Source organism: Salmo trutta, chromosome 28, assembly GCF_901001165.1.
Source record: "Salmo trutta chromosome 28, fSalTru1.1, whole genome shotgun sequence".
Taxonomy (NCBI): domain Eukaryota; kingdom Metazoa; phylum Chordata; class Actinopteri; order Salmoniformes; family Salmonidae; genus Salmo; species Salmo trutta.
This window is the reverse complement of record NC_042984.1, coordinates 13195525-13215150: the sequence shown is the minus strand read 5'-3', so window position 1 is coordinate 13215150 and position 19626 is coordinate 13195525. Positions and strand designations below refer to the sequence as shown.

Genomic DNA, 19626 nt, shown 5'->3' with positions numbered 1-19626 from the left:
TTTGTTAAATTATATATAGATTTTTTATGTTGTTTTTATGCATGTGTGTCAACCATGCCGTTTGCTTCCAATCAGGTTTCCTTTGATGTGTTTCATATGATTGTGATCTCTCTCTGTGGTAGAGCTTGGACCAGACTGTGCCACCCATGGCTGTGAGGGCAACTGCTCAGTAACACACCAAGGGCCCAAATGTTACTGCAAAATTGGCTATGAAGTCAGCCAGGATGGAAAGACATGCAAAGGTAAGACTCTTGAGTCCTGGATATGTACATCAAGTTACAGTAAACATATGACAACAGTCCCATGTCTGACCAGTGACTGACTGACTGACTGACTGACTGACTGACGTACTGACTGACTGACTGATGTACTGACTGATTGACTGACTGACTGACTGACTGACGTACTGACTGACTGACTGACGTACTGACTGACTGACTGACTGACGTACTGACTGACTGACTGATGTACTGACTGACCAGTGACTGACTGACTGACTGACGAACTGACTGACTGACTGACTGACGTACTGACTGATGTACTGACTCACTATACTGACTGACTGACTGACTGACTGATGTACTGACTGACTGACTGACTGACTGAATGACTGATGTACTGACTGACTGACTGATGTACTGACTCACTATACTGACTGACTGACTGATATACTGACTGACTGACTGACTGATGTACTGACTCACTATACTGACTGACTGACTGACTGATGTACTGACTGACTGACTGACTGATGTACTGACTCACTATACTGACTGACATTGCCCTGCCTGAATCCTCAGATTTCAACGAGTGCAGTGTGTACGGGACATGCAGTCAGACGTGCTCTAACAACGAGGGCTCCTACACCTGCAGCTGTGTGGAGGGTTACCTACTGCAGCCAGACAACCGCTCCTGCAAGGCCAAGAACGGTGAGGCGCACACACACACTCACTCACTCACTCACTCACTCACTCGCACGCACACACACACACACACACACACACACACACACACACACACACAAACGAACATCAACATACTGTACAGACGTGTAGTCTACACTTGTCATAGACTAAAGCTAGACCAAATAATAACTGTGTTTCAGTTGATTTGTTTTGTTTTGGTCTTGTCATGCTGTGTTATTATTGGAGGAATCACATTTGTACGGCGTGACACTCTCTAATGCTCTTACAATTGAATTTCCAAGGAAGATATGTCAGAGCTATGTGACCTTTCTTCCCCTCTCCTTTCATTCCTCTCCTCATCATCCCTCTCCTCATCATCCCTCTCCTTGTATCCCTCTCCTCTCACCATCATCCCTCTCCTTGTATCCCTCTCCTCTCCTCATCATCCCTCTCCTTGTATCCCTCTCCTCTCCTCATCATCCCTCTCCTTGTATCCCTCTCCTCTCACCATCATCCCTCTCCTTTCATCCCTCTCCTCTCCTCATCATCCCTCTCCTTGTATCCCTCTCCTCTCCTCATCATCCCTCTCCTTGTATCCCTCTCCTCTCACCATCATCCCTCTCCTTGTATCCCTCTCCTCTCACCATCATCCCTCTCCTTTCATCCCTCTCCTCTCCTCATCATCCCTCTCCTTGTATCCCTCTCCTCTCACCATCATCCCTCTCCTTGTATCCCTCTCCTCTCCCCATCATCCCTCTCCTTTCATCCCTCTCCTCTCACCATCATCCCTCTCCTTTTATCCCTCTCCTCTCACCATCATCCCTCTCCTTTCATCCCTCTCCTCTCACCATCATCCCTCTCCTTGTATCCCTCTCCTCTCACCATCATCCCTCTCCTTGTATCCCTCTCCTCTCACCATCATCCCTCTCCTTGTATCCCTCTCCTCTCACCATCATCAATCTCCTTTTATCCCTCTCCTCTCACCATCATCCCTCTCCTTGTATCCCTCTCCTCTCACCATCATCCCTCTCCTTTCATCCCTCTCCTCTCACCATCATCCCTCTCCTTTTATCCCTCTCCTCTCACCATCATCCCTCTCCTTGTATCCCTCTCCTCTCACCATCATCCCTCTCGACCTCTCCTTCTTTCCCCTCCCTCCCTCCCTCCCTCCCTCCCTCCCTCTCTCAGATCCTGTGGAACAGCTGCCGGTGCTGCTGATCGCTAACCTCAATGACATCCGCTGTACGTCTCTGAGTGGCATGCCCACCCGCCTCCCGGCCATCAGCACCAAGAAGGTTAGAGCTCTTTTTCATTTCCTTATTATACTCACTGGACTCTTAACCACACACTCACACGTACTACACTGACACTCCAACACACACACACACACACACACGGGGACACACACACGGGGACACACACACGGGGACACATGCGGACACACACAAAACATTCATGCACATTCCTTCACACTCTTCACATACACTGCTGCTACTCTCTGTTTATTATCTGTGCATAGTCACTTTATCCCTGCCTACATGTACATATTACCTCAATTACCTCAACTAACCGATGCCCCCGCACATTGACTCTGTCCCGGTACCCCCTGTATTTAGCCTCGTTATTGTTATGTTATTGTGTTACTATTTTTCCTTTAGTTTATTCAGCACATTTGTATTTTATTTTTCAAAGCTCTGCATTGTTGGTTAAGGGTTTGTAAGTAAGCATTTCACTGTAAGGTCTACACCTGTTGTATTTGGCGCATGTGACAAATACAATTGGATTTGATTTTAACAAAATTTAATCTAACTATCCACTCACCATATCCCTAGCTATCCCTATCCTTAACCTTAACCCCTATACCTTGACCACGTTGGAAATAAGAGTTTTATCATGCTGATTATGTCTTATCCTCTGAGATTTGTACTTTCTAACTGTAAATTGAAACTATTGTGAAGCGTTTTGGGGTCTTTGAAAAGCAGCTATATTAAACCCAAGCTAATATTATTATTGTTGAAAAACAGACCACTGCCATGGATTTCAACTTCGCCCAGGAGACGGTGTGTTGGATCGACGTGGGCGACTCGTCCGCCAACACCCACCTGAAGTGTGCCTCCATCCCTGAGCTGAAGACCGTCAACGACATCAGGATAATTAACATCTCACTCAGCCTGCACCGTGAGTAGAGAACACACACACACACACACACGCACACGCACGCACGCACGCACGCACGCACGCACGGACGCACGCACACACACACACACACACACACACACACACACACACACACACACACACACACACAGCCTTCAACGTGAATAGAGAACACACACAAGCATCCTGCACCATGAGTAGAGGAGCCTACCTACCGCTCCTACTGGAAGGACACATGCACACAAACACACACACACTGTAGACGTGATGCAATACCACTCGGCGGCGCCGACTCCGAAATCTGCATTAAAGTGCAGAGCAGAAATGATGAGCGCAGCAATATTGTGATAAAGGTTCCTGTTCAAGAACAGTGCTTTTCCTGACATGGTGCTAAATTACTCTACACCCCCATCTGCTATTGGCTCTCTGGATTCTATTTTACAATTATTATCACACAATGTCAAATCTGAATTTGTCCTTCTGGGTGACCTGAACCTAGACTAGTGGACACATACACTGTGCCCTGGATGGGAAGCAGCATTGTGTATATGTATTCAGACTTGTCAAAGGCGTTTGATTCTGTGGACCATACTGTCTTGGTGCAGAGATTGAAGTGTGTTGGGATTACTGGTCATGCTCTGGAGTGGTTTGTGAACTAGCTATAGAACCCAGTGTGTTAAGGCAGATGGTTGTATGTCGGACACCGTAGAGTTGTGCTTGGGTGTCCCCTGTTGTTTATTATTATCTATATCAACAACATTGGAAGCCATATTGAGACAGCTGATGTACATTTTTATGTGGATGACACTGTTCTCTAAGTGACAACAGTTTGACTTTGGCTTTTGAAAAATCTCAAACAACTTTTAACATTATTCAACAGAATCTGTACGATTTGAAGATTGTTCTGAATTCCTTTAAAACAAAATGAATGGTATTTTCCAATACTGAACAATACTAAACTTTGTAATTACTATGTTGGAAGGACATTCTATAGAGCAAGTCAAAACGTAGAAATACCTGGGAGTTTGGGTGGAGAGAACCTTGTCAGGAAACTTAAGCTCCGTATTGGGTTTAATTACCGGCACAAAGCTTGTTTTTCCTTTGCCGCCAGAAAGGAGTTGATTACTTGTACTTTTCTCTCTGTGTTGGACTATGGTGATACTATTTACTGTATGTGCCTCAAGCGCTACACTGAAGGCTCTTGACTCTGGTGTCAAGACGAAGGGCTGCATGATACACAATCAGAGAAGTCTAACTCACCATTGTGATCTCTACTGTGCTCTTAGGTGGACATCAGTAGCAACACGCAGGCTCAAACACTGGTACATTCAGGAAAACTGACATCTTATCTATCCTGTCTTCTAGCTCAAAATGAAAACACATTCAAACTCAGATCTCAATCTTGTTATATTTTAAGAGTCCCGAAAATGTATACCGAGCAATGGAAAAAGGTGCTTTGATTGCTCAGTCCCCTGGTGTTGGAATTCCCTCCAAGCCAACCTACAACTACAGGACCTGGTGTCCCTGGAGGAGTTCACAGGACAAATAGGTGAACAGGTTGTTGAGACATGTAGTTGTTTCTAGTTGTCACTAGTTTGCATTGCCTTATGTAAGAAAGAATGTTGTTTTACTTCATACACGCGCACACACACACACACACACATACACACACACACGCGCACACACACACACACACACACATACACACACACACACACACACACACGCGCACACACACACCACACACACACACACACACACACACACACACACACACACACACACACACACACACACACACACACACACACACAGACACACACACACACACACACATCCACTGTTTGTCTGCTGTTGTATTTGAGCTGTTGCCTGTGTCTTCTGTCTGTGTTGGCCATTTGTCTTACATTGTTTGTTTTTTAATCCCCCGTCCCCACAGGAGGCCTTTTTCCTCTTGCCAGGACCTCATTGTAAATAAGAATTTGTTCTAAATTGTCTAGCCTGGTAAAATAAGAGCAGGGCAGGCCTTTTATTTTGAATCTCTGTAGACCAGAGGAATGGGGACACATCAGGCCCAGATGTCTCTGCCCTAGCCTGGTCTCCCATCTGTCTGTGCTAATGACCATAGGAGTTGGCAAGACAGCACAAACAGATCTGGGAACAGGCTATCTCTGTGCCGCTGTCGAATAGCCCTGTAGCATCATGGTTTAACATTGTTCAGTCATCCAACCTGGGGTTTGTCTTTGGAAGTGGCCAAACCTACGATGGGACTCACTAAAAATGTCATTTTAAGTCACAGAGCCATGGGACAGGCTATAATTAAGCAATAAGGTCTGAGTGGGTGTGGTATATGGCCAATATCCCACAGCTAAGGGCTGCTCTTAGGCACGACATAACATAGAGTATACCATGACTGTCAGCCAATCAGCATTCAGGGCTTGAACCACCCAGTTTATTACAGGATTTATAAGCTGGGTGGTTCAAGCCCTGAATGCAGCCGTGGTATCAGACCGTATACCATGGGTATGACAAAACATTTATTTTTACTGCTCTAATTATGTTGGTAAGCATTTTATAATAACAATAAGGCACCTCGGGGGTTTGTGGTATATGGCCAATATACCATAGCTAAGGGCTGTGTCCAAGGACTCCGTGATGTGTCGTGCCTAAGAACAGCCCTTAGCCATGGTATATTGGCCATATACCACACACCCTTATTGCTTAAATAACTGCTGGAGTCACTAGCTGGGAACGGCTATCTACAGGAGGGTGGGATGGGACAGGCTCCCTACAGGAGGGTAGGATAGGACAGGCTGCCTACAGGTGGTTGGGATGGGACAGGCTGACTACAGGAGGGTGGGATGGGTCAGGCTAACTATAGGTGGTTGGGATGGGACAGGCTACCTACAGGAGGGTGGGATGGGACAGGCTGACTACAGGAGGGTGGGATGGGTCAGGCTAACTATAGGTGGTTGGGATGGGACAGGCTACCTACAGGAGGGTGGGATGGGACAGGCTACCTATAGGTGGTGGGATGGGACAGGCTGACTACAGGAGGGTGGGATGGGACAGGCTACCTACAGGAGGGTAGGATAGGACAGGCTGCCTACAGGAGGGTAGGATAGGACAGGCTGACTACAGGAGGGTGGGATGGGTCAGGCTAACTACAGGAGGGTAGGATAGGACAGGCTGCCTACAGGAGGGTAGGATAGGACAGGCTGCCTACAGGAGGGTAGGATAGGACAGGCTGCCTACAGGAGGGTAGGATAGGACAGGCTGACTACAGGAGGGTGGGATGGGTCAGGCTAACTACAGGAGGGTAGGATAGGACAGGCTGCCTACAGGAGGGTGGGATGGGTCAGGCTGACTACAGGAGGGTGGGATGGGACAGGCTACCTACAGGAGGGTAGGATAGGACAGGCTGACTACAGGAGGGTGGGATGGGACAGGCTACCTACAGGAGGGTAGGATAGGACAGGCTGACTACAGGAGGGTGGGATGGGACAGGCTACCTACAGGAGGGTAGGATAGGACAGGCTGCCTACAGGAGGGTGGGATGGGTCAGGCTATCTACAGGAGGGTGGGATGGGTCAGGCTGACTACAGGAGGGTAGGATAGGACAGGCTAACTACAGGGGGTGGGATGGGTCAGGCTAACTATAGGTGGTGGGATGGGACAGGCTACCTACAGGAGGGTAGGATTGGACAGGCTACCTACAGGAGGGTGGGATGGGTCAGGCTGACTACAGGAGGGTGGGATGGGTCAGGCTACCTACAGGAGGGTGGGATGGGTCAGGCTGACTACAGGAGGGTGGGATGGGACAGGCTACCTATAGGTGGTGGGATGGGACAGGCTGACTACAGGAGGGTGGGATGGGACAGGCTACCTACAGGAGGGTAGGATAGGACAGGCTGCCTACAGGAGGGTAGGATAGGACAGGCTGACTACAGGAGGGGGGATGGGTCAGGCTAACTACAGGAGGGTAGGATAGGACAGGCTGCCTACAGGAGGGTGGGATGGGTCAGGCTGACTACAGGAGGGTGGGATGGGACAGGCTACCTACAGGAGGGTAGGATAGGACAGGCTGACTACAGGAGGGTGGGATGGGACAGGCTACCTACAGGAGGGTAGGATAGGACAGGCTGACTACAGGAGGGTGGGATGGGACAGGCTGACTACAGGAGGGTGGGATGGGACAGGCTCCCTACAGGAGGGTGGGATAGGACAGGCTGACTACAGGAGGGTGGGATGGGACAGGCTACCTACAGGAGGGTAGGATAGGACAGGCTAACTACAGGGGGTGGGATGGGTCAGGCTAACTATAGGTGGTGGGATGGGACAGGCTACCTACAGGAGGGTAGGATTGGACAGGCTACCTACAGGAGGGTGGGATGGGTCAGGCTGACTACAGGAGGGTGGGATGGGTCAGGCTGACTACAGGAGGGTGGGATGGGTCAGGCTACCTATAGGTGGTGGGATGGGACAGGCTACCTACAGGGGGTGGGATGGGACAGGCTACCTACAGGAGGGTAGGATAGGACAGGCTGCCTACAGGAGGGTGGGATGGGTCAGGCTAACTATAGGGGGTAGGATGGGACAGGCTACCTACAGGGGGTGGGATGGGACAGGCTACCTACAGGAGGGTGGGATGGGACAGGCTACCTACAGGGGGTGGGATGGGACAGGCTAACTACAGGAGGGTGGGATGGGACAGGCTGACTACAGGGGGTGGGATGGGACAGGCAAACCTACATGGGGGTGGGATGGGACAGGCAGACTACAGGGGGTGGGATGGGACAGGCTGCCTACATGGGGGTGGGATGGGACAGGCTAACCTACATGGGGGTGGGATGGGACAGGCTAACTACAGGGGGTGGGATGGGACAGGCTACCTACAGGAGGGTGGGATGGGACAGGCAGACTACAGGGGGTGGGATGGGACAGGCAGACTACAGGATGGTGGGATGGGACAGGCAAACTACAGGGGGTGGGATGGGACAGGCAGACTACAGGGGGGTGGGATGGGACAGGAAAACTACAGGAGGGTGGGATGGGACAGGCAGACTACAGGCGGGTGGGATGGGACAGGCTAACTACAGGGGGGTGGGATGGGAAAGGCAAACTACAGGGGGTGGGATGGGACAGGCAGACTACAGGGGGGTGAGATGGGACAGGCTGACTACATGGGGGTGAGATGGGACAGGCAGACTACAGGGGGGTGGGATGGGACAGGCTGACTACATGGGGGTGAGATGGGACAGGCAGACTACAGGGGGGTGGGATGGGACAGGCTAACTACAGGGGGGTGGGATGGGACAGGCTGACTACATGGGGGTGAGATGGGACGGGCAGACTACAGGGGGGTGAGATGGGACAGGAAACTACAGGGGGGTGAGATGGGACAGGCAGACTACAGGGGGGTGGGATGGGACAGGCAAACTACAGGGGGTGAGATGGGACAGGAAACTACAGGGGGGTGGGGTGGGACAGGAAACTACAGGGGGGTGAGATGGGACAGGCGGACTACAGGGGGGTGAGATGGGACAGGCTGACTACATGGGGGTGAGATGGGACAGGCTTGGTCTCTGTGTAGAATTGCTCCTCCACCCTCCCGATCCAACCGCCTTCTCACAGATAGACTCTCATCGTCAGAGACTAGCCCTTGCTCGGGTAGTCAGCTGGAAGAAACCAAGAGGGACGATCCACAGCCTCCAAAATAACACCATTAGCATTTCATTCAAACCCAGCTATTTTTCCTCGTTCTGCTGTCAATCTTCTCAGCCAGTCAGCCAGGCAGTCAGTCAGTCAGCCAGGCAGCTAGTCAGTCAGCTAGCTATTCAGCCAGTCAGTCAGTGCTCAGGCAGAGTGAGTGTGTGTTGACTGCCTTTCCCATGGACATGTGTTTCCCTTTCTACACTACCATACCGATTCCAACTGTATTTTTCTGGGCTGTCTCTGATTAACCTTGTCATTTTAAGCATGGTTCCAGCAACTTTGGCGGATACATAACCAGTACAGCCTGGCTTAGCTTGGCTCGGCTTGGCTCAACTCAGTTGTGTGAAAAGAGTATATGAATGAGGCAGGGTTGTTAGTCAGGGTTGGGTCATGTCAGGTCACCAGGCAGGCTGTGGGTTGGTGGAGAGGGTTCATCTCCTTCTCTCCCACTGGGTGGGCTGGGCTAATGGGCTGTGTTTGGGTCAGTTCAGCTCCGAGATTTTTTCTGTCTGTTTCGCTCTCTCTCTCCTTCTATCCCTCTCCTCTCCCCTCCCCTCTTTCTCTCAAAGTATGTCACTCCATTCAAGTGGTGGACAACCCTCTAGAGTAGCCAACGTAACACTATGACAGGGACTCCTAAATTACAATGCTGCTCTTGTTTAGTCTCCTCTCTCTCTCTACCTCTCTCTGTCTCTCTGTCTCTCTCTACCTCTCTCTGTCTCTCTGTCTCTCTCTCGCTCTAATTCTCTCTCACTCTCTCTCTGTCTCTCTCTAACTCTCTCTGTCTCTCTCTCTCTCTCTCTCTCTCTAACTCTCTCTGTCTGATCCTCTCTAACTCTCTCTCTGTCTGTCTCTCTGTCTCTCTCTCGCTCTAATTCTCTTTCACTCTCTCTCTGTCTCTCTCTAACTCTCTCTGTCTCTCTCTCTCTCCCTTTCTCTCTCTGTCTGATCCTCTCTAACTCTCTCTCTGTCTGTCTCTCTGTCTCTCTCTCACTCTAATTCTCTCTCACTCTCTCTCTCTCTCTCTCTCTCTCTCTCTCTCTCTCTCTCTCTGTCTGATCCTCTCTAACTCTCTCTCTGTCTGTCTCTCAATTTAATTCAATTCAAGGGGCTTTATTGGCATGGGAAACATATGTTAACATTGCCAAAGCAAGTGAAGTAGATAATATACAAAAATGAAATAAACAATAAAAATGAACAGTAAACATTACACTCACAGAAGTTCCAAAAGAATAAAGACATTACAAATGTCAGATTATGTATATATACAGTGTTGTAATGATGTACAAATGGTTAAAGTGCAAAAGGTAAAATAAATAAGCATAAATATGGGTTGTATTTACAATGGTGTTTGTTCTTCACTGATTGGCCTTTTCTTGTGGCAACAGGTCACAAATCTTGCTGCTGTGATGGCACACTGTAGTATTTCACCCAGTAGATATGGGAGTTATCAAAATCGGGTTTGTTTTCGAATTCTTTGTGTATCTGTGTAATCTAAAGGGGAAATATGTGTCTCTAATATGGTCATACATTGGGCAGGAGGTTAGGAAGTGCAGCTCAGTTTCCACCTCATTTTGTGGGCAGTGTGCACATAACCTGTCTTCTCTTGAGAGCCAGGTCAGCCTATGGCGGCCTTTCTCAATAGCAAGGCTATGCTCACTAAGTCTGTACATAGTCAAATGTTTCCTTAATTTTGGGTCAGTCACAGTGGTCAGGTATTCTGCCACTGTGTACTCTCTATTTAGGGCCAAATAGCATTCTAGTTTGCTCAGTTTTTTTGTTAATTCTTTCCAATGTGTCAAGTAATTATCTTTTTGTTTTCTCATGATTTGGTTGGGTCTAATTGTGTTGCTAATTGTGTTGCCGTCTCTCTCGAACTCTCTTGCTCTCCTCTCAATTCTATTCAATTCAATTTAAGGGCTTTATTGGCATGGGAAACATATGTTAACATTGCCAAAGCAAGTGAAGTAGATAATAATTAACAGTAAACATTACACTCACAAAAGTTCCAAAATAATAAAAACATATCTGTCTATCTCACCCATATACTAACAGTGCCTTGAGAAAGTATTCACCCCCTTGGCATTTTGCCTATTTTGTTTCCTTACAACATGGAATTAAAATATACTTTGGGGGGGGGGGGGGGTTGTATCATTAGATTTACACAACATGCCTACCACTTTGAAGATGCAAAACATTTTTTTTATTGTGAAACCAACAAGAAAAAATACAAAAAAATTGAAAACTTGAGCGTGCATAACTATTCACCCCCCAAAGTCAATACTTTGTAGAGCCACCTTTTGCAGCAATTACAGCTGCAAGTCTCTTGAGATATGTCTCTATAAGCTTGGCACATCTAGCCACTGGGATTTGTGCCCATTCTTCAATGCAAAACTGCTCCAGCTCCTTCAAGTTGGATGGGTTCCGCTGGTGTACAGCAATCTTTAAGTCATACCACAGATTCTCAATTGGATTGAGGTCTGGGCTTTGACTAGGCCATTCCAAGACATTTAAATGTTTCCCCTTAAACCACTTGAGTGTTGCTTTAGCAGTGTGCTTAGGGCCATTGTTCTGCTGGAAGGTGAACCTCCGTCCCAGTCTGAAATCTCTGGAAGACTGAAACAGGTTCCCTCAAGAATTTCCCTGTATTTAGCGCCATCCATGATTCCTTCAATTCCCTGCCGATGAAAAACATCCCCACAGCATGATACTGCCACCACCATGCTTTACTGTGGGGATGGTGTTCTCGGGGTGATGAGAGGTGTTGGGTTTGTGCCAGACATAGCATTTTCCTTGATGGCCAAAAAGCTAAATTTTAGTCTCATCTGACCAGAGTACCTTCTTCCATATGTTTGGGGAGTCCCTCACATGCCTTTTGGCAACACCAAACGTGTTTGCTTATTTTTTTCTTTAAGTTATGGCTTTTTTTCTGGCCACTCTTTCGTAAAGCCCAGCTCTGTGGAGTGTACGGCTTAAAGTGGTCCTATTGACACATACTCCAATCTCCGCTGTGGAGCTTTGCAGGTCCTTCAGGGTTATCTTTGGTCTCGTTGTTGCCTCTCAGATTAATGCCCTTCTTGCCTGGTCTGTGAGTTTTGGTGGGTGGCCCTCTCTTGGCAGGTTTGTTGTGGTGCCATATTCTTTCCATTTTTTAATAATGGATTTAATGGTGCTCTGTGGGATGCTCAAACCCTGATCTGTACTTCTCCACAACTTTGTCCCTGACCTGTTTGCATAGCTCCTTGGTCTTCATGGTGCCACTTGCTTGGTGGTGCCCCTTGCTTAGTGGTGTTGCAGATTCTGGGGCCATTCAGAACAGGTGTATATATACTGAGATCATGTGACACTTAGATTGCACACATGTGGACTTTATTTAATTAATTATGTGACTTCTGAAGGTAATTGGTTGCACCAGATCTTATTTAGGGGCTTCATAGCAAAGGGGGTGCATACATATGCACGCACCACTTTTCCGTTGTGAATTTTTTATATATATGTTTTGAAGCTAGTAATTTTTTTAAATTTCACTTCACCAATTTTGAATATTTTCTGTATGTCCATTACATGAAGTCCAAATAAAAATCAATTTAAATTACAGGTTGTAATGCAACAAAATAGGAAATACGCCAAAGGGGGTGAATACTTTTGCAAGGCACTATAACCTCTTCTCTCTATCCCACCAGATGTGGAGCAGATGGCTATTGACTGGCTGACAGGAAACTTCTACTTTGAGGACAACGTGGACGATCGTATATTTGTGTGCAATGTTGACGGCCAGACGTGTGTCACTCTGCTGGATCAGGAGCTCTACAACCCTAAAGGCATCGCCCTGGATCCCTTCATGGGGTGAGCACTACCTCGATAACAACCCCAGAGACCCCTAAGAAGTGCCCTGAGATGCTTTCGTGTGTACTTCCCCTTGGTCCTTCTGGTCAGGTGACTGCCCACCCAGCTCTTAGTCAGCCAGTTGACTGCCCACCCAGCTCTTAGTCAGCCAGTTGACTGCCCACCCAGCTCTTAGTCAGCCAGTTGACTGCCCACCCAGCCCTTAGTCAGTCAGCAGACTGCCCACCCAGCCCTTAGTCAGTCAGGTGACTGCCCACCCAGCCCTTAGTCAGTCAGGTGACTGCCCACCCAGGCCTTAGTCAGTCAGGTGACTGCCCACCCAGCCCTTAGTCAGTCAGGTGACTGCCCACCCAGCCCTTAGTCAGTCAGGTGACTGCCCACCCAGGCCTTAGTCAGTCAGGTGACTGCCCACCCAGCCCTTAGTCAGTCAGAACACTTCCTCCTCTAAGACATACACACATGCAACATGCATGATCACTTACCCTTGTTGATGCTGGCACGTCAAAATGGTTTGGTGCATCTTGAATGTGAGGGGTCAAATATAAATTGAAGAAGTACATTATAATGCGGTCAGTCCTCCTTTCCTCAATTTAATATCCCCACACACTCCTCTACCTCCCCTCGCTCCTCTACCTCCCCTCGCTCCTCTACCTCCCCTCACTCCTCTACCTCCCCTCGCTCCTTTACCTCCCCTCGCTCCTCTACCTCCCCTCGCTCCTCTACCTCCCCTCGCTCCTTTACCTCCCCTCGCTCCTTTACCTCCCCTCGCTCCTCTACCTCCCCTCGTTCCTCTACCTCCTTTTGCTCCTCTACCTCCCTTGCTCCTCTACCTCCTTTTGCTCCTCTACCTCCCCTCGCTCCTCTACCTCCCCTCGCTCCTCTACCTCTTCTCGCTCCTCTACCTCCCCTCGCTCCTCTACCTCCTTTTGCTCCTCTACCTCCTTTTGCTCCTCTACCTCCCCTCGCTCCTCTGCCTCCCCTCGCTCCTCTACCTCCCCTCGCTCCTCTACCTCCCCTCGCTCCTCTACCTCCCCTCGCTCCTCTGCCTCCCCTCGCTCCTCTACCTCCCCTCGCTCCTCTACCTCCCCTCGCTCCTTTTGCTCCTCTACCTCCCCTCGCTCCTCTACCTCCTTTTGCTCCTCTACCTCCCCTCGCTCCTCTACCTCCCCTCGCTCCTCTACCTCCCCTCGCTCCTCTACCTCCCCTCGCTCCTTTACCTACCCTCGCTCCTCTACCTCCCCTCGCTCCTCTACGTCCTTTTGCTCCTCTATCTCCCCTCGCTCCTCTATCTCCCCTCGCTCCTCTATCTCCCCTCGCTCCTCTACCTCCCTTCGCTCCATTACCTCCCCTCGCTCCTCTACCTCCCCTCGCTCCTCTACCTCCTTTTGCTCCTCTACCTCCCCTCGCTCCTCTACCTCCTTTTGCTCCTCTACCTCCTTTTGCTCCTCTACCTCCCCTCGCTCCCCTACCTTCCCTCGCTCCTCTACCTCCCCTTGCTCCTTTACCTCCCTCGCTCCTCTACCTCCTCTCGCTCCTCTACCTCCCCTCGCTCCTCTACCTCCTCACTCCTCTACCTCCCCTCGCTCCTCTACCTCCTTTTGCTCCTCTACCTCCCCTTGCTTCTCTACCTCCTCTCACTCCTCTACCTCCCCTCGCTCCTCTACCTCCTCTCGCTCCTCTACCTCCTTTTGCTCCTCTTCCTCCCCTTGCTCCTCTACCTCCCCTCGCTCCTCTACCTCCTTTTGCTCCTCTACCTCCCCTCGCTCCTCTATCTCCCCTCGCTCCTCTACCTCCTTTTGCTCCTCTACCTCCCCTCACTCCTCTACCTCCCCTCGCTCCTCTACCTCCTTTTGCTCCTCTACCTCCCCTCGCTCCGCTATCTCCCCTCGCTCTTCTACCTCCTTTTGCTCCTCTAACTCCCCTCACTCCTCTACCTCCTTTTGCTCCTCTACCTCCTTTTGCTTCTCTACCTCCCCTCGCTCCTCTACCTCCCCTCGCTCCTCTACTTCCCTCGCTCCCCTACCTCCCCTCGCCCCTCTACCTCCCCTCACTCCTCTACCTCCTTTTGCTCCTCTACCTCCTTTTGCTCCTCTACCCTCCCCTCGCTCCTCTACTTCCCTCGCTCCCCTACCTCCCCTCGCTCCTCTACCTCCCCTCGCTCCTCTACCTCCTTTTGCTCCTCTACCTCCCCTCGCTCCTCTATCTCCCCTCGCTCCTCTACCTCCTTTTGCTTCTCTACCTCCCCTCGCTCCTCTACCTCCCCTCGCTCCTCTACCTCCCCTCGCTCCTCTACCTCCTTTTGCTCCTCTACCTCCCCTCACTCCTCTATCTCCCCTCGCTCCTCTACCTCCCCTCGCTCCTCTACCTCCCCTCGCTCCTCTACCTCCTTTTGCTCCTCTACCTCCCCTCGCTCCTCTACCTCCTTTTGCTCCTCTACCTCCCCTCGCTCCTCTACCTCCTTTTGCTCCTCTACCTCCCCTCGCTCCTCTACCTCCCCTCGCTCCTCTATCTCCCCTCGCTCCTCTACCTCCTTTTGCTCCTCTAACTCCCCTCGCTCCTCTACCTCCTTTTGCTCCTCTACCTCCTTTTGCTCCTCTACCTCCCCTCGCTCCTCTACCTCCCCTCGCTCCTCTACCTCCTTTTGCTCCTCTAACTCCCCTCGCTCCTCTACCTCCCCTCGCTCCTCTACCTCCCCTCGCTCCTCTACCTCCCCTCGCTCCTCTATCTCCCCTCGCTCCTCTACCTCCTTTTGCTCCTCTACCTCCTTTTGCTCCTCTACCTCCTTTTGCTCCTCTACCTCCTTTTGCTCCTCTACCTCCCCTCGCTCCTCTACCTCCCCTCGCTCCTCTACTTCCCTCGCTCCCCTGCCTCCCCTCGCTCCTCTACCTCCCCTCGCTCCTCTACCTCCTTTTGCTCCTCTACCTCCCCTCGCTCCTCTACCTCCTTTTGCTCCTCTACCTCCCCTCGCTCCTCTACCTCTTTTTGCTCCTCTACCTCCCCTCGCTCCTCTACCTCCCATCGCTCCTCTACCTCCCCTCGCTCCTTTACCTACCCTCGCTCCTCTATCTCCCCTCGCTCCTCTACCTCCCCTCGCTCCTCTACCTCCTTTTGCTCCTCTACCTCCCCTCACTCCTCTACCTCCCCTCGCTCCTCTACCTCCCCTCGCTCCTCTACCTCCCCTCGCTCCTCTACCTCCCCTCGCTCCTCTACCTCCTTTTGCTCCTCTACCTCCCCTTGCTCCTCTACCTCCCCTCGCTCCTCTACCTCCTTTTGCTCCTCTAACTCCCCTCGCTCCTCTACCTCCTTTTGCTCCTCTACCTCCCCTCGCTCCTCTACCTCCCCTCGCTCCTCTACCTCCCCTCGCTCCTCTACTTCCCTCGCTCCCCTGCCTCCCCTCGGTCCTCTACCTCCCCTCGCTCCTCTACCTCCCCTCGCTCCTCTACCTCCTTTTGCTCCTCTACCTCCCCTCGCTCCTCTACCTCCCCTCGCTCCCCTACCTCCCCTCGCTCCTCTACCTCCCCTCACTCCTCTACCTCCCCTCGCTCCTCTACCTCCCCTCGCTCCTCTACCTCCCCTCGCTCCTTTACCTACCCTCGCTCCTCTACCTCCCCTCGCTCCTCTACCTCCCCTCGCTCCTCTACCTCCCCTCGCTCCTCTACCTCCCCTCGCTCCTCTACCTCCTTTTGCTCCTCTACCTCCCCTTGCTCCCCTACCTCCCCTTGCTCCTCTACCTCCCCTCGCTCCTCTACCTCCTTTTGCTCCTCTACCTCCCCTCGCTCCTCTACCTCCTTTTGCTCCTCTACCTCCCCTTGCTCCTCTACCTCCCCTCGCTCCTCTACCTCCTTTTGCTCCTCTACCTCCCCTCGCTCCTCTATCTCCCTCGCTCCTCTACCTCCTTTTGCTCCTCTACCTCCTTTTGCTCCTCTACCTCCTTTTGCTCATCTACCTCCCCTCGCTCCTCTACCACCCCTCGCTCCTCTACCTCCCCTCGCTCCCCTGCCTCCCCTCGCTCCTCTACCTCCCCTCGCTCCTCTACCTCCTTTTGCTCCTCTACCTCCTTTTGCTCCTCTACCTCCCCTCGGTCCTCTACCTCCCCTCGCTCCTCTACCTCCCCTCACTCCTCTACCTCCTTTTGCTCCTCTACCTCCCCTCGCTCCTCTACCTCCCCTCGCTCCCCTCGCTCCTCTACCTCCCCTCGCTCCTCTACCTCCCCTCGCTCCTCTACCTCCCCTCGCTCCTTTACCTACCCTCGCTCCTCTACCTCCCCTCGCTCCCCTACCTCCCCTCGCTCCTCTACCTCCCCTCGCTCCTCTACCTCCCCTCGCTCCTCTACGTCTCCTCACTCCCTACAGGAAGGTATTCTTCACGGACTACGGTCAGACTCCCAAGGTGGAGCGTTGTGACATGGACGGTCAGAACCGGACCAAGCTGGTGGATAGTAAGATCGTGTTCCCCCACGGTATCACCCTGGACCTGGTCAACAGGCTGGTCTACTGGGCTGATGCCTACCTGGACTACGTAGAGGTGGTGGACTATGAAGGCAAGAACAGACATACCATCATACAAAGCCTGCTGGTGAGGACAAACACACACACACATACACAATACACATACACATACACATACACATACAGACACCAACTTGTTAATTCTGTTAGATTGAACACCTTTATGGGCTGACGGTGTTTGAGAACTACCTGTACGCCACCAACTCAGACGAAGGCAACCTAAACCCCGCTAAGACCAGTGTGATCCGGATCAACCGTTTCAACTCCTCTGACTACACGGTGGTTACCAGGGTGGACCGCGGCGCCGCCCTGCACGTGTACCATCAGAGACGCCAACCCCCAGGTAGGTTCACACCCACATACCCCATGTATGTATCCAGAACAGCCACTGTAGGAATGGGGCAATCTTTGCCATGAAGTTTGGAATGTAGTGTGCACAGGCTTTTGTTCCAGCCCTGCACGTGTACCACCAGACACGCCAACCTCCATGTAGGTACAGGCCTAGGGTAGCAATATGATGGTACCGTTTTCCTGAAATCCTGGTTGGAGGAGTCCAGAAGAGTATCTATCTGTCTGTATCTAGTTGTAGCCATGTTGGTGCCTAGTGCTGATCATTCGCTTCTGACCACTGCCCCCTGACCCCTCTCTTGTGCCCTGGTTGTCCCCTGGTGCCCAGTGAGAGAGAAGAGTCATGCGTGTGCCCCGGACCAGTTTAAGAAGCCAGGAGGCTGCTCAGACCTCTGTCTGCTGGGGAACAGCCACAAGACCCGGACCTGCCGGTGTCGCTCTGGATTCAGCCTGGGCAGCGATGGGAAGTCCTGCAAGAGTGAGGGCTTTCTAACTTTTAATTGATTTAAATTGAATTGAATGCCATACACTGAGCATAGCATGGAAATCACACACAACAGCACATCTCAGCTCAGCACAGAACTCCATACAGAACAGACCTGCAATTTATGTAGTATCAATATGAGTTGAATATAATCTCTCCAAGCAAGAACATGTACCATTTACATAACTTCGACATACTCTTTGGACAGAAAAGGTCTCGTTGTTGTGTTTCCCCAATCTTGTAACTAACCGTTCAGTGGTGTTCCCATGACAATGATGTAATGTTTTCTGATGTTCCCTCTGCAGAACCTGAACACGAGTTGTTCCTGGTGTACGGTAAGGGTCGCCCTGGCATCATCCGTGGCATGGACATGAATGCCAAGGTCCCAGACGAGTACATGATCCCCATTGAGAACCTGATGAACCCGAGGGCGCTGGACTTCCACGCCGAGAGCGAATTCATCTACTTCGCTGACGCCGTGAGTTACATAATTGGACGGCAGAAGATCGATGGCACCGAGAGAGACACCATACTGAAGGACGGTAAGGACTGATCTAGTACCATAGTATTTAACATGAAATGCATTACAACAACCCTCTGCTCAACCCTATTACAAAATCAAATCGCTATTCATATAGAACCGTGATACGTATAGAATCACGAGATGTATCAGATAGTTACCTAGGAATTGTGATACAAATTATATCATGAGGTCCCTGCCAATAACAAGCCCTAGTAGACAGTCACGCTCCCTCTCTCTGTCCCTTCCTCTATCCCTCTGTCCCTTCCTCCCTTCTTTCCTTCCCTCAGGCATCCACACCGTGGAGGGGATAGCGGTGGACTGGATGGCAGGTAACCTGTACTGGACAGACGACGGGCCCATGAAGACCATCAGTGTGGCCAGGTTGGAGAAGGCCTCTCAGACACGCAAGACCCTCATTGAGGGCAAGATGACCCACCCCCGCGCCATCGTAGTGGACCCCCAGCACGGGTCAGACATTATGCCCTCCTTATGTTCTATTGCTATAGTATACATCTCACACAGCGACATCACCCTATGAGAATGTATTGTAATATTTCTGTACATTTCCCAAAATTCCTAGGTTTTCCAGAAATGCTGGTTGGAGGATTCCTGGGGGAACACTTTTTGGGGGATTTCTGGAAAACCTGTGAATTTCAGGAAAGTTACTGGAAGTTTGCAAACGTAGTATTGCTCTAACAGAACGTGCGACTGTGTTCCAGGTGGATGTACTGGACGGACTGGGAGGAGGACCCCAAGAAGACTAACCGAGGGAAGATCAAGAAGGCATGGATGGACGGCTCCCATGACCAGGTCCTGCTGACCAGTAAGACCGTGCTGTGGCCCAACGGCCTGAGTCTGGACATCCCGCAGGGCATCCTGTACTGGGTGGATGCATACTACGACCGCATTGAGATGGTTTACCTCAACACCACAGAGCGCAAGGTCAGTTAGACTGCTTACTAAGCCTAGACCTAACCCTAATGATCACACATGTACAAATCTCCCCACCAGAGACCGAGGTTCAATACCCACATCCACACTCCTACTGTTTCTCCCACCTACCTATATACCATCTGATTGCCAAACTGTCTAAATCAAGTGTCAGCAAATACTCCCAAAATGTATATAGAAAAAAAAGGA

At 50.9% G+C, this 19626-nt stretch overlaps 1 protein-coding gene across 1 annotated transcript in view; it reads left to right on the top strand.

The window, feature by feature from the left end:
• Positions 1–19626, top strand: part of LOC115166471 (low-density lipoprotein receptor-related protein 1-like) — a 224795-nt gene that overhangs the window by 96072 nt on the left and 109097 nt on the right. The window contains exons 4-14 of the mRNA XM_029720368.1: positions 123–242; positions 801–929; positions 2094–2200; positions 2930–3083; positions 12461–12623; positions 16976–17198; positions 17282–17474; positions 17808–17957; positions 18269–18505; positions 18774–18954; positions 19206–19432. Of these exons, the coding sequence (XP_029576228.1) occupies positions 123–242; positions 801–929; positions 2094–2200; positions 2930–3083; positions 12461–12623; positions 16976–17198; positions 17282–17474; positions 17808–17957; positions 18269–18505; positions 18774–18954; positions 19206–19432 (1884 nt within the window). The remainder of the gene's footprint in view (positions 1–122; positions 243–800; positions 930–2093; positions 2201–2929; positions 3084–12460; positions 12624–16975; positions 17199–17281; positions 17475–17807; positions 17958–18268; positions 18506–18773; positions 18955–19205; positions 19433–19626) is intronic.